Source organism: Lontra canadensis, unplaced genomic scaffold (genome assembly GCF_010015895.1).
Source record: "Lontra canadensis isolate GAN:19392208 unplaced genomic scaffold, GSC_riverotter_1.0 scaffold26, whole genome shotgun sequence".
Lineage (NCBI taxonomy): Eukaryota > Metazoa > Chordata > Mammalia > Carnivora > Mustelidae > Lontra > Lontra canadensis.
The window spans coordinates 18,504,579-18,530,082 of NW_022631020.1; the positions used below are offsets into that span (position 1 = coordinate 18,504,579).

The following is a 25,504-nucleotide window of genomic DNA, read 5'->3' on the forward strand; positions in this document are numbered from 1 at the left end:
GAAGAATGTAGGGATTTGTACATCTCTGAGACTCAATGGGACAATATTTTAATCTTAGAGGCTTTAGGCCAGTCACAAACACTGTACTGGGACTCTGTTTCAAATATGACTCATTTAATGCTATGCTCTTAACCTTCGCTAGGTGCACTGAACATTTTGTAATAGTCTATATATGCATCTCATGGAACATTCCAGAAAGTACATCCTCTTAATATCAACCTCCAACATGCTGTGGGAATTTAAAATCAACTTTGGAGAATCTATATTTTGTAAAATTGGCATTCATTAGCAGGTTTTCTATTCATAACACTGGATTAAGATTAATATACCAATTTGTTGAGGTCCATGTTATACAACCTGGTATCTGCATCTGATGCTTACAGCTATGTGTTCAAACTACAAATTTTGACTAGTTCTGTTGGCAACAAATAGTAGGAAGATTAAAATCTATGGAGCTCTGAAATGTAAGCTATGTTTACTATAATAAAAACTCCATGTAGTCACTAAAAACTGTCAGTATTTTATTGTTATCCTTTAATATTTCTGTTTATGATCTTAATGGAAGTTTACTTTTCTTATTGTTCCTATGTGTTTTCCTCATACACAGCACAAGCAAATGCCCCTCCGATCTACAGAGGATGCCACATGGGTAAAGAACCTCCACAGAAGGTAATCCCTGTTTTTCCATGCCCTGTGGTCCTACTAAGACTGTATCACAAAGTCTCTGAGGTTGCATCTATACAACATCAAAGATGGGGATATTTGGATGCAATCAGATGTTGACCCAAGTTTTGACTTGTATTCAGATATCCGAGACTGTATATACCCAGGCTAAAAGCAGCAAGAGAAAAAAATGCAGACATTTTCTATGCAAAATGAAACAATTAACCCAACAGAAGCAACTATTCTGTCCCAGACTACCCCTTGATGTTTTTTACCTCTTGTTAATTTTTGCCTACATGAAGTACATGAGATTTGAATGCCAGAGTCTGAGAAAAAAAATTCCCAGAATTCTATTTCCAGATTTGAATACTTTAAAAAAAAAAATAACACACAAAAGCATTGTAACCCCTCCCTTGTAATGTTTGTGTTGATTCTGGCGTTTGCTTTGATTATATTGTCAAGAACTTGATCTCTTTACACATATTAAATAAAGCACATATAAGTGGAAGATTATTTAAATCTCAAAGTAAATAAAATCAATAAAGCAGAATGTGCTAATTAATGTAGTCATTTAAAATAATATTTTGAGCTAAACTGTGAATCAATGCCTCATAATGCATATACCCTTATATTCGATCATTCTTTCAATCCACAAATAGTTATGGAAACCTATGAATAATACAGACTTAGGCTTAGCCCTCATGAGGCTTCCACTCTAACTTGGTTAGAGGCAGGAAGCATACAATCAAACATACAAACAAATGTCACAATTCCAGATAACAATATATACTCTGAAGAAAAGAAGGAGTGCCTGGTGCCTGTGGTGCTGGGATTGGAGGAAGGGGTGGTGACAATTATAGTCAATGGTCAGAAATGACAAGTTGGGGGTAAAGTAGTCCCAAAGTGTGAAAAAAATATAGAGAACTCATAAAGCAGGAATGAAATCAGGAATAGAAAAAAAGATTAATTTGGCCATACTGTATGGAACAAGTATGCAACCATTACTGAGGGTTAGAATTGTATTCTACCTGAAATGGAAAAGCCCTGTAATTTTTTAATAAGAGAGGGAGTGTGATTTAGTTTTGTTTTAAAAGATCGACAGGACTTAATTACCTGTAGTGAAAGAAAAAGACAACCACTGTCCCTAAAAGTTCTCACAAGGCGCATGCACACACACACACACGCACACACACTGGGCATACTCCGAAAGACATGGACATGGATGCACACACATAGACCACATAGACATCCATGTACATATAAACTCATATACACACAAAAACATGGAGATATATGTGTATCCATGTACACACAAGCATGAGCACTTTCATGCAACCACACACAGGACATTTGCGAAGACATGAACACACCCATATGCATGTGCACTGACACACACAAAGGCACACCTATACATATACACACATTCTCGCAAACACAAGTACACACACACAAAGCATTTATTTTCATGTATACACAGGGGCACACATAGACATGCACACACACACACACCCCCATGTATGAAAAACAATGAGATGATTTAAACTACTCATAAACAAAAATTAAGAAAACAAGGATTTTTATTGGAGAATCAAAGTAAATTAAATATTTGAACAGTATCTAAATCATTAACAGAACATAATTCATCTAAGTCTTCATTATTGCTAACAATTACTTGTAATTATTCTGTGCCAGGCATGACCGTGTGATGATCTCTATTTTGTGGATGAGTCAACTGAAGCACGAGGACACAGCTAGCAAGTGACCAAGCCAAAATTTGAACCCAGAATTTAGACTCCCTGCTCCACAGTTACCATCCCAGACCACCCAGGTAGCCAAGGAAATCTATGCTTTCTTCTGAGTCTATTGGGGCATATACAAGTGTCTAACTTGCTGGATTGCTGGGCCTTCGACCATGTCATGCTGCTGGAACAGGACAGCCTGACAGTGTGCACGCCAGCTTTTCAGCTAGCTGAGCCCCTGCTCTGCTGACTGGGCCTGCAGGCATAAGTGACACATTTTAGAATCAACTAATAATATCATGTATGGAGTTAACGGAATGGAGAGAAGTTCAAAGGAAACCACATGGAATTATTTGGCGTACTGTTTTCAGCAACGTACCAACAAGCTCAGTTTTAAATATATTCCATCTGCTTTTTAAAAAATAAAAAGCAGGAGGACATAAGCTTTCCAGATTTACTTGACAGTTCATGGGTAGCGGAACTCTTTTAATGAAGTACACTCTGTTAAGCTCTTCATCTTTAAATATATACCATGTAGACATACATATGCTACACACAAATACACTAGACATGCACACATCATTCACACATGAACACATCCACATATATCCACACACACTACTTACACATCCACATACATACACTTATATATATTTATACTGTGTATACATCCACATCCACAGTATATATATATACACACATATATATACATTTTGATGGTAATTTCATATGTTAACTTGACTGGGCTACAGAGTGCCTACATTTGGTCAAACATTATTCTGGGTATGTCTGGGAGGGTGTTTGGGGTGAGATTAACATTTAAATGTATAGACAGAGTAAAGCAGATGGTCCTCCCAAACATAGTGGGCCACAACCAATCAGTTGAGGATGGGATAGAGCAAAAAGACCAAGTCAGAAGGGAGTTTGCCTGACTGACTGCTTGATTTAAGACATCTCCATCTTAAACTACATCTCCTGATCCTTAGGCATTTGGATTTGAATAGAAACTTTATTACTGGCTCTCCTAGATATCCAGCTTGCAAACTACAAATCTTGGGACTTCTCAGTTTCTATAAGATCTTGAGCCAATTCCTTAGAATAAATCTCTTTTTCTCCCTATATATATACTTATCCTATTGTTTCAGTTTTTATGGAAAACCCTGATCAGAACATGTACATACTCTTATACCCAAACCCTTATACATACGCACTATTTATATATACAGAAATACATTTATACAGACACAAACTACTTACACACACACACACACACACACACACGAGAAACCATTTAACTCAATAGAGAAACTGAAATTCCCATTTAATTTCTCAAAGTCTACCTGATAGTAAAGATCACTCAAAAAATAAAAATGCAAAAGATCACTTCTAAGCATCATTTGTATAAAACTGCTTAATATGATATGTTTGGGGGGGAAAGAGAACTTGGTTTGAATTTCAATTTACTCTCCTGAATACAAACACTCAGGGTTCCAATGTGCTTATGAATGCCAAAGGGAAGGGGGAAAGCTTTAAATGTCTTACCTCTTGATATTTTTATTTGCTTCAGGATTCACTTTAATAAATCCATCAAGGTCTTGTTTCCTTTGAATAAAGAAATGAGTTTTAATGAATGCTATTAATTAAAACACGAATCAAGTGAATGATGATTGGAGAAGTAATGTAAGTCAAAGTTCTGTACTGGATCCAGACAGAATATAAATTTCTACTCAAGAAATCAGATATAATTGCCTATTCCATTTTTAAATAATATGAACAATGTCAATAAAAATAATAATGATAATAATATTTTTAAAATAAGAATATATGTTTTCATATAAAGTCAACAATTTCCCTAACCCACACTTTTTAAAAATATAATTAGGTTATGACAAATTACAAAGAGCAAGAAAAAAACACCTTGCATAGTAAGAAAATTGACTCATTTCTTGGGAAGACACATGTCACCCTCATTAAAATGCACTGAGTAATATCAAAAGGAGATCATCTGAACCCAGAAAAGAGAATACTCTAGGGGTTGGCAGAAGTATTGTGACTTCTTGCTGCTATTGTGTTGACAGAGCCGTGAAGAGGAGAAAAAATGGTGGAATTTCCTTCCTCCCAGAGGGTATACCTGCCCAGCCTCTCTCTTGGGCTGCCTTCTGAAACCATCATCCTTAGAGAAGCCGACTTAGAAGAGTTTTAGTCAAGCCTCGCTTTTGGATATTTTGCTAATTTAGAGATCCACCTTGAAAATGTAGTCAAGACCATGCATTCTTTAGATACAAAGAAACTCATTTCAGTAACTCATGTGTAAAACAAATCCAAGTCTAAAATCTAGGATAAAAGGCAACTTACTATCAAACGCTAGGACAGTTCTTCAAAAAAAATAAGCGATTTTATTATGAACAAGAAGGGAAGATCATGTGGCCCACTATTATTATCTCCATGCTAATAAAATATGGTTATGAAGTTAAAATGCTGAATCATTTTATCTTATTGATTGTTACCTACAGAGATCAGACTTAAAGACACTAATAATTCTTTTTTTTTTTTTTGACACTAATAATTCTTAACCCAGTGGCCTTTTTACTTCCTTTGGGCTTTGCTTTGATAAGATTATCAAGGTCTTTACCTCTTAAAAAAAAAGTTTAGTTCACTTTCTAAGTATTCTCACAGTATTATACCTAAATAGATATTCCATATTATTGATGATTAATTGAAAGCTTTTGGAGAAAATTATTATACGTGAATTATATTAATTTTATTATAAAAATTACCTATCAATAACACGGTTAAATTAATCTCTGGGATTTTATATCAACCAAAGGTAAATTTAGATAGAATTCATTGTAGAGCCTCCAAAGTGAAAATCAGGGTGGTAGGAATCAGACACAGAAGACAGAAAGGAAACTCAAAGATGTGACCCTCTCAATGTCACTAAGAAGATCACACAGTGAAATCTGGGAGAATACAACCAAGATTCAGAAACATCAAAACAGTTCTCACCCTCTCCTAGTTTTATCTGTCCTGGCATTCACTTTGATAATTGTTTTGAGATCTTGGCTTCTTTGGAAAAAAACAGAAACGAAAACCTTGTGTTACTTAGGTTACATTCAGTTGTCTCTGAAATCTGTATAAACAAGAATGTCCTGGAAAGGATATCATAGGTTTCCAGGCCAAATGGCCAGAAAAACTTGGAGCTGTTAATTTCCCCAGCAGTACTTGGTTTAAATCAGTTGAGAACTTCCCAGTGTACCTCTCACTTTGCAATTTTGTCCTTTATATTTCTTGATTAAATATGAGACTTGGCTCATGTTTACATTGTTTAAGAAAATACAGAATAAGAGATTATGTAGCAGATTTCCTACACTCACTTCAATGTAACTCAAACATGTGGTCCTGTGGAAACAGCATACATCATACTCCTTTGCTTACTCTCTGATAGGCCTATAAAGTACAACAGTTCATCTATGATCGAGGAAAGCATTACACTCCCATTTCTAACAAGGTGTGAAAAACTAACTAGAAAAAAGAGAGCCCCAGCAAGGTAGGACCTTACCCTTCCTCATTTTTGTCCATCCTTTGATTAACTTTAATAAGACTTCCAAGGCCTTGGTTTCTTCATAACATGGGAGCAAGGAGGATGGAAGAGCCACAAAAGAGAGGAAAGAGAGTAATTTAATGTCTTATGGCAACAGCAGATTTCTCACCCCAGGAGTAAGATGTTAGCAGTACCTAAAGCCTCAGAAGTCTTTAGAAATGTTTAATACAAGTGACTCTTTGTGCAAAATGCTGAATAGATGCCAACTATTCTAATGATAAAGTCTCAGTCATTGCTCAGTTATGATTCAATCATTTTAATGGAATAATCTTTAATAAAATAATAAACATTCCTGCTATTTAGAACTGAGTTGTTGTATTGACAGCTTATACAATGTTATAATCTTCAGGTTACTTTTATTACCATGCATCATAGCACCAGAGCTCAGTATCAGTATAAGGAGAACTGGATTCAAATCTTAGTTCTGATTTTAACATGGTTTGTGACCATGTTCTTTCACATCATGCACCGTTTTCCTCACTATAAGGGGATTAGACTATGCTATCTTAGGGTCATTTATTACTCTGATATTTTATCCTTCATATTCTCAGAAGACCTAATGGTCCATGAGACTGACCTATAGATTGACGCCAAATTATTGCAAACTCTTTTTTTATTTTTTAAAGTAAATTTAATGGTTTTATTTTAAGCACTATTTATTTATTTGGGGGGGGGGTGAGAGAGTGTGCACAAGCAAAAGTTGGGGGAGGGGCAGAGTGAAAAGGAGAGAATCTCAAGCAGACTCCTTGCTGACCGTGGGATCCAATGTGGGGCTCCACCTAATGAACCTGAGATCATGACATGAGCTGAAACCAAGAGTCCCACAGTCAACCAACTGAGACACCCAGGTGCCCTAGTAAATTTAATGTTTTTAATTGAAATAGAGTTGAGGGGCATGTGAGTGGCTCAGCTGGTTAAGTATCTGCCTTTGGCTCAGGTCATGATCCCAGGGTTCTAGAATGAGCCCCACATTGGACTCCCCACTCAGCGGCGAGTCTGTCTTTCCCTCTCCTTCTGCCTGCCACTCCCCTTTCTTGTGTTCTCTCTGTCAAATAAATAAAATCTTTGAAATAAAGTTGACACACAATAGTCACATTAGTTGCAAGTATACAACATAGTGTTTCAACAACTCTATATGTGATACAATGTTCACCACAAGTGTAGCTACCATCTATCACCATATAATACTATTTTAATTTTAATTCCATTGACTATATTTCCTACAGTGTATCTTTTATCCTCCTGACTTACTCATTCCATAACTGGAAGCCTGTTTTCCACTTCCCTACACACATTTTGTCCATCCCTATACCATCCTCCCCTCTGGCCACCATCAGTTGGTTCTCTGTATTTGTGTGCCTATTTCTGCTTTTTCTTTGTGTGTGTGTGGGGGGTTTTTTTGTTTGTTTGTTTTTTTAGGTTTTATATATAAGTGAAATCATAGGGTATTTGTCTTTCTCTGTCTGACTTATTTCACTTAGCATAACTCCCTCTAGGTCCATCCATGTTGTCACAAATAACAAGATCTCATTCTTTTTTATGGCTAAGTAATATTCAATTGTGGGGGTATGTGTTTGTGGATATAAATACAACATCACATTTTCTTTATCATTAAACCATTTTAAAAGTAAAAGTTCCCTTCAGGTATCAATCTGTGCCTTCTTTGTCCTTTCAGGGACAGTTGGTGGGAAGCTAACTTTAATACATCTGTTGATAGACTGCATTCTTTAAACATGAAAATCATTCATATTAGGGGTGGAAATCAGATGGTCAATATTTTAAATCTGAATGCTTCGGAGATTTTTTTTTTAAAGGATTTTATTTATTTACTTGAGAGAGAGTGAGGAGAGAGTGAGAGCACGAGAGAGGGGAGCACAGAGGGAGAGGGAGAAGCAGACTCCCTGCTGAGCAGGGAGCCCAACTGTGGGCTCTATTCCAGGACACTGAGATCATGACCCAAGCTTAAGGCAGATGCTCAACCAACTGAGCAGGTGTCCCAACCTTTTGGAGATTTAGACATGTCATTTTTAGCAAAAAGTTCAAGGTTCTGAAGTACCCTTGGGAAGGTAGAAATAACCCTAAGATGGTTCCAGTGCTTTATATAAACTGACTACAGACAATAAACCTTTTCCATGCAAATGGTTTAAAGCTATTAGGGAACATTGGAGTTAATCCCTCTAAGTCACCCAATTGCCCAGGTGTAGCTTTATCATTTTCATCTGTCTCTGATTTCACGGTGATAAGACTATTGACATCTTAGTTTCTTGCAATATAAAAAAAGAAGACAAAGAGGGTAGGCTGAAAGAAGGACCAGGGACTACAGACTGACCCTACCATGTCAGTGAGTTCAATCATTCCTGCAACAGAAAGCCTGTTTATCACACATTACAAACCACATCTCTTTTCTCCTTGCCAGTCCAGGAATGATTTGCTTCAGATACTCATCCTAATTTTTCTGCTTTCTACCATTTTGATGGATCCTTCCCAATTTCATTTTTTAAATATCTGAAATCTCATCTTTCCCTATAAAGCTCATAGAACCACTCAGAGAGAACTGACTGTTTTCCCACTTCATCAGTTCTCCATGAGAAGAAAAATTTTTACCTGTAATAATACTTGCAGCTTGACATTGTAATAATATATTCTTAATAAAGATTCAGTATCTGTGAAATTATTATTGCCAATTATTTTCACATTATGATCACATAGACTTTAAGTGCTCTATATCAGAGACAGTTGAGAATGCATCTGCCAAGATTGATTTGGAAAGCTAGAATACCATTCTGGGCACAGACTGGCACAGATGAATGGCTTTAAAAGATAATCAAGACAATAGAAATAATTATCACATTAGGAAGGCAAATCTAATGACTAACCAAGTACAAGGTAAACAGCCAATCTGGGGGAAAAACAGTAGTGGTTTCCTAAATCTTTTCACTTTGTCATTCTTTACCATTCTGGGATTTTCTTTTCTTTCTTTTTTTTTTTTTAAGACTTTATTTATTTGTCAGAGAGAGAAAGAGAGAGAGAGCACAAGCAAGGGGATCAACAAGCAGAGGGAGAAGCAGGCTTCCCGCTGCATAAGGAGCCCAACCGGGGCATGACCCTGAGATCACAACCTGAGTCAAGGGCAGACGCTTAATTGACTGAGCCACCCAGGTGTTCCTTTTCTGAGATTTTCTTTAGCAAAACTGTCAGGAATTTGATTTCTTTCCATATAAAAAATAAAAGCAGTCACGTAACTCAACTTTCTAGGACTTCAGTATGTCTAGAACTATAAGTCAACCTCTTAAATGCTATCAGTTTAGTTATTAATCATTCACTAACCCTTTTTATGATATAGAATAAGTAAAGGCATGACTCTTGACCCTGAGATACTTACAAATATATATAAGATATACATATGAAGTGACTCTACTGAGATTCTAACTGAGAAGTACCTTAGAGCATTATAAAGACTTCAGTGAATGGGGCTCCTGGGTGGCTCAGTGGGTTAAAGCCTCTGCCTTCGGCTCAGGTCATGATCTCAGCGTACTGGGATAGAGCCCTGCATCGGGCTCTGTGCTCGGCAGGGAGCCTGCTTCCCCCTTCTTCTCTCTCTGCCTGCCTCTCTGCCTACTTGTGATCTCTGTCTGTCAAATAAATAAATAAAATCTTAAAGAAAAAAAAAAAGGACTTCAGTGAAGAGAGACTAGCGTCCAGCATCAAAATGTCTTAGAGTAAATATAATTAGCTCATAAACCAGCATATTGTCCACTACTTGTAACAGCCAACTAGAGTTGCTTCATTTTTAAATACAAAAGGGAACTTGGAGATCATCTGGGTCATGCTCTTCATTTTATGGGATGAGAACAAAGGTCTGGAGAGGTTAAGTGACTTGCCCAGGGTCATCCAGATAGATGTGGGAGGCAGAACCCGTTACCAAGATTTCCACCCATCTCCTGTTCCACCAGCCTGCCTGCCCCTTGTCCTGAGCAGGAGGTCAAACCTAGGAAATGGCATATAGTCTAGGACTCAATCAAAGGGGCCTGTAAGAGTCACAGCTTACCCTTTGCTGTCTTTGTCTGTTCGAGTATTCATAAAAATTAGATTTTCAAGGCTTTTGGCTCTGTAAACACAAAGAAATTCAAATAAAAGACTACATATTGAAATAAAATTAGGTGGTATCTTGAGAGGTTAGATACAATAAACATTCTTCATGAATTGCTCATTTACTCTTATTGAATGGAAGAGCAGAAATCCTTTTGGGCAATTATGTCTGAACTAAATGTACAATTCTGAGAGCACTACTCCATCTGCTCGTACATTTCCATGCCAGAGGATACAACTCCTTTCCAGCAACCATCTGAAAGTATAAAACAAGCAATCTGGGAGATCATATTTTCAGGTTAGGGACAGATGCACTTACCTTTTCTCTGTTTGCTCTGCCTTAGGATTTGCTCTGAAGAGACCATCAAGACCTTGATTTCTTTAAAAGCATTGAACAAAAAAAATCTCATCAATGGTAACAGCAGATACATAACTCTAGAAATATAGACCAGTTTATATTTCTATAGATAGATAGGAAATAGAAGCTGGGTAGAAAAGATGAGCAATAATTCTTAAAATTGCTTTACTTCCAATAGGTATTTTCATAGACACTAAATTGCAGTGGACCTCAGAAAAAATAAGATAGAAAATACAAACTGGGGATCCACACACAGCCAATAGGTCCATGATGCATTGTATGGATTTCACAGAGTGTTTTGTTTTTAATGTGAGCCAATGTTGACCCTCTGTCTTTATAGATGAAGAAATTGAAAAAGCAGCACATTTAAATGAGTTGTTGACAGTAAGTCACAGTAAGATCACTGTTGTCGGACAGGGTATGAACACCACACCTTTGGATGCTCCGAGCAATGAGCTCATTTGACACTTAACTTGTTTCTCTGTCTTTCTAGTCCTTACCCATTTAGTATGTTAGGCAGAGTAACAGAGAGATCACAAAAACTGCACACACTTCCAACACAGACCTCAATTATTATAATCTTTAAAGTGTGCAACTCTAACTGATTCAAAATTAAGGAGGTAAGTTTAACTAAACTGTAAGTGGCTTTTGTAAAGTATAAACCTGAGAACATTCAGTGACCAAACTAAACTCTGCCCACATACTTATATATTAATATTTCAGGAAGAGAACTGTGGTTTTCTATGTAACTGCCTTACTAAATAGAGTGTGAACATCAAAGATACTTTAATATTAGTATCTTTAGATTGTAATAACCATTTACAGCAGTGATGAAATGATAATTCCTGCAAGCTTTTTATTCAAGACTTGTAGGCTATTTTTTAACTTATGTGGGTCCTCATACTCAAATACTAAAAAGATATAAGAAGCCATAAAATGCAACTCAAAAATAAAGGGAAAAATGGATTTTTTCAAATCTTACCTATTCAAGCTTTTGTTCATTTTGATGAGATTATCCAATTCTTCACTTTTGGAATAAACAAACAAACAAACAAACAAAATCTCACATCAGTAAAAGCCAGCCCTGAGTCAAAGAGCAGGTCCACCTTAAACCACTGTTTCTGGGTTCCTGGAATACAATACATGCCACCAAAATTTTGTTTATCCTTCAAGGCTCTCTTCAGATGCCTCTTCCTCCAACACATATTCCCCAGTCCTTCAACGGAATACAGTCCTCTAAATTTTTGGAAACCTTGCTGCATTTTGTTTTGTTGTTGTTGTTGTTGTTGTTGTTGGGTTTTTTTGCATCTCCTTTATGGCACTAATACTACTATATTTTGTGATGTAGCAGCTGCATACTTCTCTCATGTTAATGTCTCTGCTCCTACATCTCTTTCACACACACACACACACACACACACACACACACACACCACTTAAGATTTACAACTGTGTTTTACATTGGATTTTCTTCAGTCTTTAATACCATATATTTTAAACAGTAAATATTTAATACAGGTTTTTATTTGAATCAACATATATAGGCACATTGACTAATTATAGATTCTATCTTTATACAATGTACCTACACAAAGTAGCTATAGGAGAATACCTGTTCATCAGTAAGTCTGGCTGTTTTTTTAAATTGTGATCCTACTTCATTCCAAGTCCACTAAATTTGTGATCTTTTGTCTATATTTGAGAACTGCAACTTTCTGGTTGCTTCCTGGGGAGCAACCTATTTAGGCTAAAGCCCTGTGTTCTAGAATATCCCTTAGCATCATCTGAGTACAGGTCTCTCTCCCAAGAAGGCAGTTTTAGTGGGTTTCTGGTTCCTGTTTGCCCCTGATAGCATTGTCTCTCTCTAACATTTGTCATCCCTTTGCTCCCATTTCTCTTGCCTTCCTAGTCCAGTTTTTAGATCCCACATCATGGTTTTCCCTTCTTCCTGCTCTAAATTGCACATTTTCCACACTTTCTCAATGTTCCTTCCTCTTTGTTCTGAGTCATCCCTGGTACTGACCAGGAGGCTATGAGTAGTTACATATTCAGGGTCTCAGGTCAGGGATACATAGATCCCTACCCAGGATCCACCACTTATTAGCTGGTGACTCTGGGTGAGTAACCTAACCCCTTGCCCTCTCAGTTTTTCCATCTGTCCAAAAAGAATACTAATTGTACCCACCTGAGAAGAGAATCAATATGCTAATGAGTATAAAGTGTGTAGCATGATGTCTGGCAAGTCCTAAACTCTCAATTAATTTTGGCCATTATAGAAAATAGTTCCCAGTCTACTAAAATTATTATTTAATAAATGCTTGCTATATTTATTTTTTAAACTGCCTTTAGAGACATCAAGACTTTGGCTGGCTAGACAGGTATAGTTGCTGAGTCATATATGGGCCTGAAGATGTCTGGCACAATATATTGCCATAAAAGCTTAGAGACCCTAAAAACATGTTAAATTCACATAGGTGAATCCTTTCAAGAAATGTTACATATTCGGTGGTAGGATCAAAGGCTGAGGAAAAAAATACTGAAATACAAATGCTGCTGACCCTGTCAAAAAATAGATTAACATACTAGCTAGTCCCTTGACACAATGCCTCAGCATTGTTTCTTGCTTGAAATTCCACTGTCCAGCTCTGAGAGTATGAATCTGTCCATGTCTCCAAGGAAAAGAGCAAACCTAAGAATCCTGTAAAATGGTAGTCTCAGACCTTTCTGACTAGTATGAGTCACAGTGAAGAGATGATCAGAATTTGGGGTTGCTCATGTTTATCACAAATGAATGGGCATAAATCATGAGAAGACACTCTGTGGTAAATTAAACAAAATGGAGACAATATTCTCACTAGGAAGTTGGACTTTTAAAATGACCTTGTATCGAGGAAAGCTTTGGATATTAAATTTCACCATCTCATGTGCAGTAAGTTAAATGTTCTTAATCAGATAGGAGTCTACTTCACACAGAAATATCACCAAGAGCAGCTCAGGGGATTAAAAGTTATTTCTAGTCCCCACAGATGGCCCACAGTGATGGTAGTTGGTTGTGTCGATCTAACAGACACTTTCCCGGGCCGTTGTCAGAGCAGTAAACTTTCCCTGTGAAGAACGCATCTTGCTGTGGAATTAGTTTATTGTGCCCCCACAGAAGCGACAGATCTAACTGTAGTTCTTGTTTTTGTTGGCTTTGTGCCAAATAGTAATTTCTCTTCAGCATCACTCATATGTCTCTCTTTCAAACACCCCCATCACTCACCAAAAAACTGTTCAATCCCTCTTAAAAACAAAATATTACCTCACTTAGTGTAAATAGATAAAATAAGAGATCCAGGCTCTTAGACAAGAAAAATGGAAATGAAACATTCAGGATACTTTCTGGAGTCCCCTCCTGGATTCAGAGCTCCAATTAGTTTCATTTACACAGAAGAACTACCTGTTGCTTCTGTTTCTTTTCTCAGGTCTTTTGGCTGAGACTGCACTACCTAATCACACTTAGCATTGCTGAATTCCACTGAATGAGGCGGATTTTTGTAGGAATGTGATTTAAATTATGGAATGTTTATACTCCAGGTTTCCTGCTGTTCATCATTCTTTACCGTAATCTATTATATAAGCACCTACTTTGCCTAAAGCATTGTGTCAGACTTCGCAAATGACTTATGGTCAATAGGACAAAATATTTGCCCAAAGAGATTAAAGAGATGATAGAGAAGATGAAGTATTTACATAGATACCATGAAATAACAACAAATATGATTAGTTGTTTTAACACATAAATAGTGGGGCTCTAATAACTTAGAGAAACAGAAGTCACATCTCCCTGAATCATTCTGGGAAGACTCAACAGAGGAAGTGATATCTGATCCAGATCTTGAAAAATAGGTAGGGCTTGAATGGATTGACACAGTGGCCTTGAGGCTAGGAAAAACGGCCATATGGGCAGAATGGCATAAACAAAGGCAAGGTATCTGGAAACCGTAGGAAGAAAGTGGTTTAATTTGGCATTGCATGCGGGGTAAATGTAAAGGCGAAGTCAGAAATAACTCTGGAATGTTAGGTTGGAAGGAGCCAAGTTAACAAAGGTTAAATGTAATTAAATGGGCAATGGGGAGCCGGCGAAACAGTTGTTCTAGTAGAATTTTAGGAAGAAAACTCTGGCAGTGATGGCTTAGGGGAGGAAATGATTAATTTAAAATGGCTTAGGAGGAGCACCTGGATGGCTCAGTGGGCTAAGCCTCTGCTTTCGCCTGGCATTGCATTAGCTCTCTCCTCAGCGGGGAGCCTGCTTCCCCCTCTCTCTCTGCCTGTGGCTCTGCCTACTTGTGATCTCTCTCTCTCTCTCTGTCAAATAAATAAATAAATACATATCTTTTAAAAAAATGGTTTAGGAGAGGAAAGACTGAGGGAACGTAAGTAAATCTGGATAGCTAGTCTAATAATCTATGATGGAGTTGATGCAGATTTGAACTGGGGTGAGGTCATGTGGGCAGGAGGAGAATCTTGGGCTTTTTATGCATATATGCCTGATTCTACATTGAGGGGAAAGACATGGAAGAATCAAGAATGATTCCAGAAAGGTGAGCTTGGCTGAAGGAGAGAACAGAAAGAAGTTAGGAAATAGCGCACTTGGGAAGGAAGGTAAATACGGCCTAGGACATTCTGGTGAGGGTTCTGGGAAGACAGATAAGTTGAAATCTGAGCCAGCAACATAAATACAGGACAAGGACTTGCAACAAGGTCAAAACCAAAAACAGCTGAGGTGAAGGAGATGAGTATAATCACCAAAAGACAAAGCAGAGGAAGAAGAGTATTGGTAAATGTCCATCTGACCCACTTTTCAGGGACACTTATCTAAAGAGACTGATTCTTTCTTCCTTTAAGTTATATTTGGTAAACAGCATGGGGATCTTGTTTATATCTGGAACTTCTAAAGGTACTGGTTAAGCTTTTTTGAAACATAAAGAAAGGAAAAACATAAGCTCAAAGGCCCTGAGCTCTTACCCCTTGTTAGTTTTCTGAAGTGAAGTGGCCACTTTGATGATATTCTCGAGATCCTGACCCCTTCAAAGGATGAAAAGGAAACACAAGTCAGTGTTGGTACAGCTATTTTTGAGGTTGTCTGAAATTTATGTTTTCAGTAAAGAAAACAATAGTCCATGTGTTCAGGAATTATTGAGTTTAAGTGCATATGAAATTGTTCTATCATATCAGCTCATGGGGTTTGCAGGTGTGGGTGTGCACACATGCAGGTGCACACTCCCCCCCCTACACCCAACACCCCGCCCCACAGTAGTCATTTAACTGGGCATTGGCTCTGCCATCTAGTGCTCACTGAAATAACTACAGTTTCTCCTGAACACATTGGCTTCTCTCTAGTTCTATACTTAGAGGATATGGAAAAGAAAGCAGAGTTAACTACTCAAGTAAACACAGAAGTGTGTTCAGAGATTTTTTTGACCAGAGCCAAAGAGCATTAAGCAACATGTCCAGATGATTAATTCATCCCTCACATGTGGTGAAAGTGTCTGTCTTCTTAAGCTTCCAAAGGGAAAGTACATTTTAAACTACAGGGTATTTGGAAGCACCTGACACAGAGTGGTTGAATCCACATGAATTTCCCTAGTGATCATGGAAAGGAATAATTGGGAACATCCTCATTGATGTTCCTGTAATTAGGAACTGTGTTTCACAGCAAAGGAAACAGTCAACAAAACAAAGAGGCAACCCACAGAATGGGAGAAGATACTCGCAAATGACCCTACAAAGGGCTGATATCTAGGATCTATAAAGAACTCCTCAAACTCAACACACACAAAACAGATAATCATGTCAAAAAATGGGCAGAAGACATGAACAGACACTTCTCCAATGAAGACATACAAATGGCTAACAGACACATGAAAAAATGTTCGTCATCACTAGCCATCAGGGAGATTCAAATCAAAACCACACTGAGATACCAGCTTACACCAGTTAAAATGGCCAAAATCAATAAGACAGTAAACAACGTATGTTGGAAAGGGGAGCCGTCTTACATTGTTGGTGGGAATGCAAGTTGGTGCAGCCACTTTGGAAAACAGTGTGGAGGTTCCTTAAGAAATTAAAAATAGAGCTTCCCTATGACCCTGCAATTGCACTACTGGGTATTTACCCCAAAGATACAGATGTAGTGAAAAGAAGGGCCATCTGTACCCCAATGTTCATAACAGCAATGGCCATAGTTGCCAAACTGTGGAAAGAACCAAAATGACCTTCAACGGACGAATGGATAAGGAAGATGTGGTCCATATGTACTATGGAGTATTATGCCTCCATCAGAAAGGATGAATACCCAACTTTTGTATCAACATGGATGGGGCTGGAAGAGATTATGCTGAATGAGATAAGTCAAGCAGAGAGAGAGCCTATTATCATATATTTTTGCTTATTTGTGGAGCATAACGAATAACACGGAGGACATGGGGAGGTGGAGAGGAGAAGACGGTTGGGGGAAATCGGAGGAGGAGACCTACCATCAGAGACTGTGGACTCTGAGAAACAAACTGAGGGTTTTGGAGGGGAGAGGGGTGGGAGGTTGGGAGAGCCTGGTGGTGGGTATTATGGAGGGCACATATTGCATGGAGCACTGGGTGTGGTGCATAAACAATGAATTCTGGAACACTGAAAAGAAATTTAAAAAAACAAATAAAAATTTAAAAAAAGAACTGTTTCACAAACAATGTCTCATAGAAGGTTAATAGGGTTCCATGAAGAAAGAATTTTGCAGTCAAGTAAATTTGGGAAATATAACCAACTTTTGGAGATTCAGAATGTATACAAGCACATTGAAGGTTCTGAAGAAGTCCTGTGGTAGAGAACTCTACTTTGTTGTGTCTCCTAAATGGGTCGACCATGAAATCCTTCTTTCACAGAACATGCATTGACATCTTGGGGCACATGCGACACAGCTTGGGAAATGCTGAGATGTAGTTGTACTTGAAGTTACAAGGTAAACATTATTCTCCCCAAAGGTAAGGTATCCATGTGATGTATGTTTCAAACTCAGACTTTTCTGAGAATCAGGGGAGATAACAAAAAAAAAAAAAAAAAAAAAAACCCAAAAGTACAGAAGTTTTGAACTTTGAAAAATCATTGGTTAAAATGGATAAGATGGTAAATTTCATGTTATATTTTTACCATAATAATTAAAAACTGGTTTATCATACTGATAAACCTATAGAATAGCATTATTTAAAACTAATTTTTAAAATAGGGTTTTTTGGGGGGCACCTGGGTGGTTCAGTCGGTTAAGTGGCTGCCTTTGGCTCAGGTCATGATCCCAGAGTCCTGGGATCAAGCCCCACATAGGGCTCCTTGCTCAGCAGAGAGCCTGCTTGTTTCTTTACCTCTGCCTGTGGCTCTGTCTACTTGTGTTCTCTCACTGTCTCTCTGTCAAATAAATAAATACAATCTTTTTAAAAAAATAAAACATAAAAATAGGGGTTTTTTCTAAAAAATAAAAAAATAATAAAATCAGGATATAACCAAAGTCTATGCTGAACCAGATGGGATGAGTAAGACAATGGGCATAAATCAGGACTGTTATGGGGAAAGCTTACCCAAAGATCAATACTATTTGCGAGCCTTTTTCTGATGATGTGGGTAGAGCTGGATATGGCCTTATTATACAGCCAATTCTAGCAAAGCTTTTGTAGAACAAGTTCAATAAAATGACTATATTTACACCTATTCATTTAAACATCAGCACAACAGTATCACAGACCTTGGGACCTGATTCCCAAATGCTGGGAATTTTCCCTTCTTAAGGGGTTTATTTTATTCTGTTATCATGTTCAGACAATTTTGGTTGCTTTCTTAATGTAAAGCTAAGAATAGAAATAAAAGGAACAAAATTCTGTAGGTACATATAAAAATATTAATTACCCGCTATATTGAAGCCAGCTGGAGGACTGATTTTGTCTATTATTAATTGTCTTGTATTTTTAAGTATTCTAATAAGACAAACATTATCATTTCAACAATTACATAGATATAAATAGAGATCATTTTACCTTATATTTCTTTCAGCAGATCTGTTGGTTTCTGTATTTACATCTGGTTTAGGTGGACATATTTGCCTATATTTTCAAAGTTAAAGATAATATCTGTTAGGTAATAAAAACACTTCTCTGCTAAATATAAATTTTTAAGGAAACATTCATGTTCAAAAAGATCACAGAGTGTTGGATCAATAGCACTGCTTGAGATAACAAACCTCACTTTAGCTCTTTTGGTTGGCTAGAACTCAGCCATTTCTTAGTTGAAATTTCTGAACTCTATTGTAATTTGTAATTTAGCTTATCTCTTTTAATATATTTTCAACCACTAGATATATCTAGAAATATCTGTCTTATATGTGTTTATGTTCATCTTATTTTAGTCTCCAATCATCAATAAAGCATTTTCATACTTCTCTCTTAAGGCTCTTTTTTGTTATTGGGCATCAAATGAATGATTTTTTTCTTAAAGACTTAATCTATTTGAATACAATCCAAAAATACATTTGCTTAGATAAGATGAGAAATATCTTAAGTTTCTAATACACAAAGTTAATAGAACAAGTTTATGATATTAGGTTCTGTCACAATTTATGATATGAGGTTTTTATCTGTTATTTTCCTAAGTATCTGATTGACCTACTTATATATTCTTACTTGTTCTCAAAAACCTATATTCAACTATTTTTTGTCCTCCTGAGGACATTTGTTAATTACATAGGAAACCCTTCCCTTTCATATTCTTTCATTAAAATCATCTTGCTGTGATTAAAGTAATCACAGAGTTTAAAACATGCAAGTTGTCCTAATTTTATTTTTAAGATCACTGGTAGAAGAAAGAAATTAAAGTAATAAAAATGGATTAGACCAATTCCCATGAAATTTAGCTTTTTTTAAAATTTACACAAGCTTACTGCTCTGGAGTTGCTGATTTTAGACTAGAATTTCAATAGTACTAAAGCCAATGTATTTAAGATCCCCTAAAAATTCCTATTCAAATTAAAATTTAATTGCTCAATACTACAAAAGGAAAAATAATATAAGATTAAAAAACTCCAGTTATTTTAAGAGTATAATTATAATCATTGCACAAATAAAAAGTTATAAATTTGGTCTACATCTTTCATTAATTCAATGAAGAAGTATTTTCTTGGCTCATTAAAAGGAAAAGTAATATCTTCTCACCCTAAGGACAAAATTTCAAAGATTCTGCAAAGTGTCACTGAATAGATATTCAGACCTGGGTTTTTAACTCAATAGGCTTAACACCTAATGCTACAGAGTTCTGCTGCCCAGTCAGCATTTCCTAGCTGAAGTTACCCTTTTCCCGAAGAATAGTTCTGGAATTTTCCTTCACGTTGTCAACAAAAATCACCATCAAAATGTAAAAATACAAAAGAATCAAAGGCAGGCAATCAAGCGGATCTAATGTATTCAGTCTTCAATGAGATATTTTTAAAATCTCACAATGATAATGGAAATGTGCAACATACGTCTCGAAAAACAGCTCAAGATTACTAAACAGTTTAACAGAAACACGTGGGACATTTTTCAGATCTTTGAATTTGTTTCTAAGTTTCTAAATTATAGAGTGTCAGAGATTCAAAATGAAAAAACAAGTCTGTCTTTTTTCCCTTGATTCAGAGAACATTTTTTAATTGTAATAGTTTTGAAATAAATTGCAAATTCCTTAGCTAAAACAATACTAAAAACCTACCTAGAAGTATTTCTAAAATAAGGAGGGTTTGAGCAGTAACACAAAGTTTTAAGAGCATCTTTCATCAGAAAATATAGCTTTTTTTTTAGAAAATATAGCTTTTAATGGGAAACTTAAGTGTCTACACACACACACACACACACACACACACATAGTTTCTATCTAGATTATCTATGTCAAATACTACATATGTATACATATATATCTATGTGTGTATATACATAGGGACAGAAAGAAAGAGATTCCTTATATAATGCTTCCTCATACATAAATTAGAAGAAACCAGAGGATAAACATTTTCTGGACATGAATACTGTTCAGCTTCTATCTTGAAGGTGTATCCATAAGACAGGATGTGGCTATAAGTATTCAAAGGCAAACATAAATACGCACTTGTGTTGGCAATTAGAAAAGCTTTACAAGTGCTTCTTCTGTGAATGTATGCACAAAACATACCCACGCTTTGCACAAAACAGGTCACAATTCATTTGCTTTCATTTCTTTAATTTCTTCGTTTGAGCAAGAGATTCTGGAATGCCAGGTCTCACCTATTCTCCTGTCTCAGCTGGTTAGGAGATGAAACAGGAGAACTGGGCTTTGGAGGTATTGGAGGGTGAACAGTTGGTTCCCTTTAAAACAAAAAACAGCAGTTCATTTCTCCATGGAGACATGGCAAATTTTAGCATCTATTAACCAAATGTACTTATGGCCTATATGGAAATAACTCATGCATCTTCCACACCCCGCCCCCCGCCTTGCACAAGGTAGCTAAAAGGCTAGAGTCTATACAGCACTAAACTTAAGAGGAGTCAAATATTTAAATTATGGGTATTTTCAAAGTTCATTTAATCAGATTTTTGGAAACCCCATCCCCTCTCACTATAGTTTGAAATATAACGTGTCCTTTTAAAAGCTTAATATTTTGCTAGACTATCTAGCTCAAGCTGTGGCATTTTGGGTCAGCAGCGCGTGAGTGTAGTAAATGGTTCTTGGGCATTAACATATAATCTTCTTTAAGAATTATGTCAACCATCAGGCTGCTATGGAAACAGCAAGAAAGGTTTTCAGTTTTACAGACCACAAGATAAAGTTGATTTGGAGCTCTTAACTAAATCTGACTTAAATATTGGCAGCACAGGCCAGTTTGCTGCTAGCAAAGCAAGTATATACTGTCAGCCTAAACTTTCCAACCAAGAGCCAAGACAGACTCTGAGCCAGTGCGATTTGATAACCTAGGAACTGCAGACAGGCAATTATGTCCATCATTTGGATGGAGTCAGTACCTTACCCGGGTCATGTCACCCCCCCACCCCCACCACTACCACCCTAGTGGCTCCCTATTAAATTCCATACCTAGTTAAAGTACATTTGTGATCTCGACTCCAGGTAGCCCTCTGGCTTCTGCCACATGCTAAGTGAGCACATATGATCTGGAGTTCAGCTGTCTGAACTGTCAGAGCTATGTGATAATGGGTCAACCTGATTCCATCTCTTCATTTGTAATAACCTTTCTCAGAGGATTGCTGAATGTTGTCAGGACTAAATTAGACCATGCTCTTATTTAACGAACATTTATTGGCAGCTTTCTACATACAGGTACTCTAAAAAGTGGATAATCTGGCTCCATAAGCACCACCTCCCCTCAACCCCGCCAAATTTTGCCAGGAATCCTTAGGCAGTATCAGTAGCTCAGCTGGTTTGTGGTCATGGTTCATGGTCACGGAATTAAAGCTAGCTGCCATTGTTTTTCTGTTGACACATTCAGCAGCATAGGTGGCAGAAACAGAGGAAACTGAGAGGTGGATTTAACTAAGTTTATAATTCAGCCAAGTGAGGGCAACAAAGAGAATGATGGTGAAGGAGGATAAGGAAGGGGGATGCGAGGAAGTGATGATAAGGAAGGACCATGGGATCTGAGATGGACATGGAGGGAACAGAGGATATGAGGGGAGAGGAAATGTGAAAAGTCAGTGGATTGGTGGTTGGTGGGGACAAGGCTGAGAAACTTCTGGAATCAGAGGACTGGTGAGAATGAGCTGAATGGAGTAGATAGAAAGTGGAAGCAGAATGGGAAGATTTTGAAATTTGTATGGTTATTCAGAAGGGCAAGATCTATGGGTGGCTAAGGTAGGGCAAAGGACAAGATTATTGGAAAGAAGATCAAAAAAGTGAGAGGTCAAAGTGGGGAAGGATCCTCCGCATGGATTTGGAAATCACCAAGCATTATGACAGGAGACACATGTGAGACAGACAATGAACCTGGTGCCAGCATCTTCAAAGAGTGTGGGTGAGTGACTCTGAGACCTACAGATGACTGCAATGAGGAAGAGAAGCTCCTGGTGCCACAATTTCAAGAAGATGGAGCAGTTCTAAGGAAGAGAAAGCTAAAATTGATAAGCAGTAGCAACGAGGAGCAAACAAGACCTCTCCTCTTCCTCTGGATCCTGTGGAAGCAGAGTCCTCTGGGAGAGCCCAACAGAGCAGAGTGCCATTGAGCCAAAGATGAGACTGCAGAGCAACCAGTTGTGATGAGAATAGCGGACACATCCAGGGTGGTACTATGGAAGGTTTGAGTGGTTAGGCTACTGTTAGGTCAGGTCAGGCTCCGTGATGGACAGAGCTCTGTGGGGCTAGTCCTGGTGACAAGCAATGATCAGACTGGGCTTCTCCTGGGGAATCCGTAGCCATAGGGATGGAGGACATGATGCAATTAGTTCTAAATCTTTCTCAGCAGAGCGTGGGAATGATTGTCTGGGTGATGGGCAGTGGAGCAGCAGAGTGCAGAGCACGGTGGGTCTCCTTGCTCTTGTGTGGACAGTGGCACTGAAGCCTGGAGAAGGGCCGAAAGAGCATTTAAGCTCTTCCTGGCTCACACTAAGTGCTCACTCTATGTGTTGTGTTGTGGTTGTTGTTACCCCATGTGAACCCAATACTTAACTGCCAAAACGCTTGCACTCCTAACGACCCCACCACCATGTGCTCTCTGCTCTCTGGCCTACATGCTTCTTCCTTTCCCCTGGATACTTCCTTCCTGCCCTTCAGACTTGGCTTAGACATTACTGAGTCTGGTGGTACCAAATCTGTGCTGGATATATCCTTATGTCTCCCCATAGTACATCCTCTTTATGGCCTATATCTCACTGTTTTTGATTACAAATAATTTTCTGTCTCTATACTGGGCTGAAAGTTCCTAGAAGGATAGTTATATCCCAAGTACTAGGACTGTGTATGATTTTGGTCCCCAATAAAGATGGTGTTGGAGGGGGAGATGAACCATGGAGAGACTATGGACTCTGAGAAACAATCTGAGGGTTTTGGAGGAGAGGGAGGTGGAAGGGTTGGGTGAGCCTGGTGGTGGGTATTAAGGAGGGCACGTATTGCATGGAGCACTGGGTGTGGTGCACAAACAATAAATTCTGGAACACTGAAAAGAAATTTAAAAAAATAATAAAAATTAAAGATGGTGTTGAAAGAGGGAGTGATTGGCTGGATTTCTATTTGGTAAGGAAGGAAATGAGTAGTGAAGAGGCACTTGAAACTTCTAAAATCTGTTCAAATTTAGCAAAAACAATTTATAAAAAAACAGTTCCCTGTTCTGGTTTAGTGCTAGATTTTACAATTAGATATTATTTTATTTGAACTACCATTATCTCCTCTTCTCAAAAAATATCCCTGTGTTGGGAATAATGGGATATCACAAGTGATAATGTGTCTTTTGTGTATCTGGGTGGATTAGCTGATTATATGCTTTTCCTCCAGGGGCAGAGGAAAGGGGTAAGAACGTGGTCAGTCCTGGCTAGTAAATCTGCACAGGACACTGGATATCTGTGAACAGGCAGGAGAGAGGTAAAATGATGGAAAGGAGGATGGCAAAAAGGAGAAAAAGGATGGTGCCAAACTTCATTTATGCCAGAATCACATTGATAAAAAGCTACATTTCTTCCATGTTACAATGGCTAAGTCCTCAGAGAGGTGGGTAAATAGTGACTGGGTGTATCCAGGAAACAGACAGGGGGAGAGAAGTAGATCTGGGGACATGGTGCAGATAGGGTTTGGGGATGACCCAGAAAGAAAATGTGGGCAAGCAGTTGTGAAGGCCAAGGAAGCAGAGGAGCACATTTATTTCCGAGGGTGCTGCATTCAGACCCCCGCTGGGCCAGGGCTAGGCAATGCCACATTGACTTCCGTTCACCTCAAAGGAGCTTTCATTTGCGTCTCTGCAATGACAGCCACAGATGACAGAACCCAAACCCTTAGGGGCAATGAGAGAAGTCATTCATGCCATGCCAGGAGCTTGATGGGATGCCAAGCAGGGGGATTAAAATGCAAGAGCCAGGCAGGAAGCTGTGGCCCGGAATGTTTTGAAGAGAAGCAAACAAGAGACATGGATGTGGAATGATCCTGTTTGAATACTGCTTTGAGATGCAATGTTTTAAGCTTGGATAAGTTGACCCTTGGCTCTACGCTCTGTCTTTCCCTCAGGCCCCCAAGACCCTTTGCAGGGTTGACACCACCACATTAGTGGCTATTATTGTTAAGAATAACTTCCAGGAATAAAAAGGCAGCTTTCACAAGAAATGGGAAAATTTGTAGATAATAGCCCAAAGGCCAGAACTAATAGAAATAACCCTGTGAAGCAGTTTATGTTACTTCATTTTCACATGCTGCTACAAAGATCACTTCTTTCCATTATGGCTTTTTTGCACAACATGCCTGGCTCTGTGACTTCTGTTTGTCTGCCTATGTGAAGAGCATTTCATTACTGCAGCACACACCCAGGTTTGAAACAAGAATAAATGACTGTAATATTTAACTCTGAGTTTTGTTTTTACTTCCCATTATGCTTAGTCTTTGTTTCCCACACACAGAATTTTTAACAAGGACAAAGGAGATGGAACCTATATTTTTTTGAATTTTAGTGCCATGCTAACTTTTCCAAGCTCTCACAAACATTATTTTAGTCCAATCATACATCGATGCCCTGGAAAATGTTTTTTTATAATGAGTCAAAAAAGTTGAGTAATTTTCCTTGCATCATGGTGCTAGTAAGTAACTCAGCCAGGGTTTCAACTTAGTTTTTCTAATGTTGAATCTCATGTGCTTCTCTGTAATGTACTGCATTAAACCAATACTCTTTTCGATATTCCCAGGGAAAATCTAATAATGATAGATTGTCCTGCATTGCTTCCTTGCCCAAGGATGGCATTGTTAATGAGGGTTTATACCACAGATGCCCCAGGTATAATGTTAGGACACATAGCAACACAGAACAAAATTTAAAAACTAGAAAAGGGA

General features: G+C 37.9%; 1 protein-coding gene across 5 annotated transcripts in view; it reads right to left on the reverse strand.

Annotated features, from left to right (window-relative positions):
• SCEL (sciellin) overlaps positions 1–25,504 on the reverse strand; it is a 105,028-nt gene that overhangs the window by 33,818 nt on the left and 45,706 nt on the right. For 3 of the 5 annotated variants that reach the window (XM_032864190.1, XM_032864189.1, XM_032864193.1), the window contains 9 exons: positions 20,758–20,838; positions 18,508–18,573; positions 15,458–15,517; positions 11,433–11,477; positions 10,412–10,471; positions 10,052–10,111; positions 5,962–6,021; positions 5,409–5,468; positions 3,945–4,004 (listed from right to left, as the gene is read on the reverse strand). In XM_032864190.1, the coding sequence (XP_032720081.1) occupies positions 3,945–4,004; positions 5,409–5,468; positions 5,962–6,021; positions 10,052–10,111; positions 10,412–10,471; positions 11,433–11,477; positions 15,458–15,517; positions 18,508–18,573; positions 20,758–20,838 (552 nt within the window). The remainder of the gene's footprint in view (positions 1–3,944; positions 4,005–5,408; positions 5,469–5,961; positions 6,022–10,051; positions 10,112–10,411; positions 10,472–11,432; positions 11,478–15,457; positions 15,518–18,507; positions 18,574–20,757; positions 20,839–25,504) is intronic. The other 2 variants (XM_032864191.1, XM_032864194.1) reach the window with 2 other exon arrangements.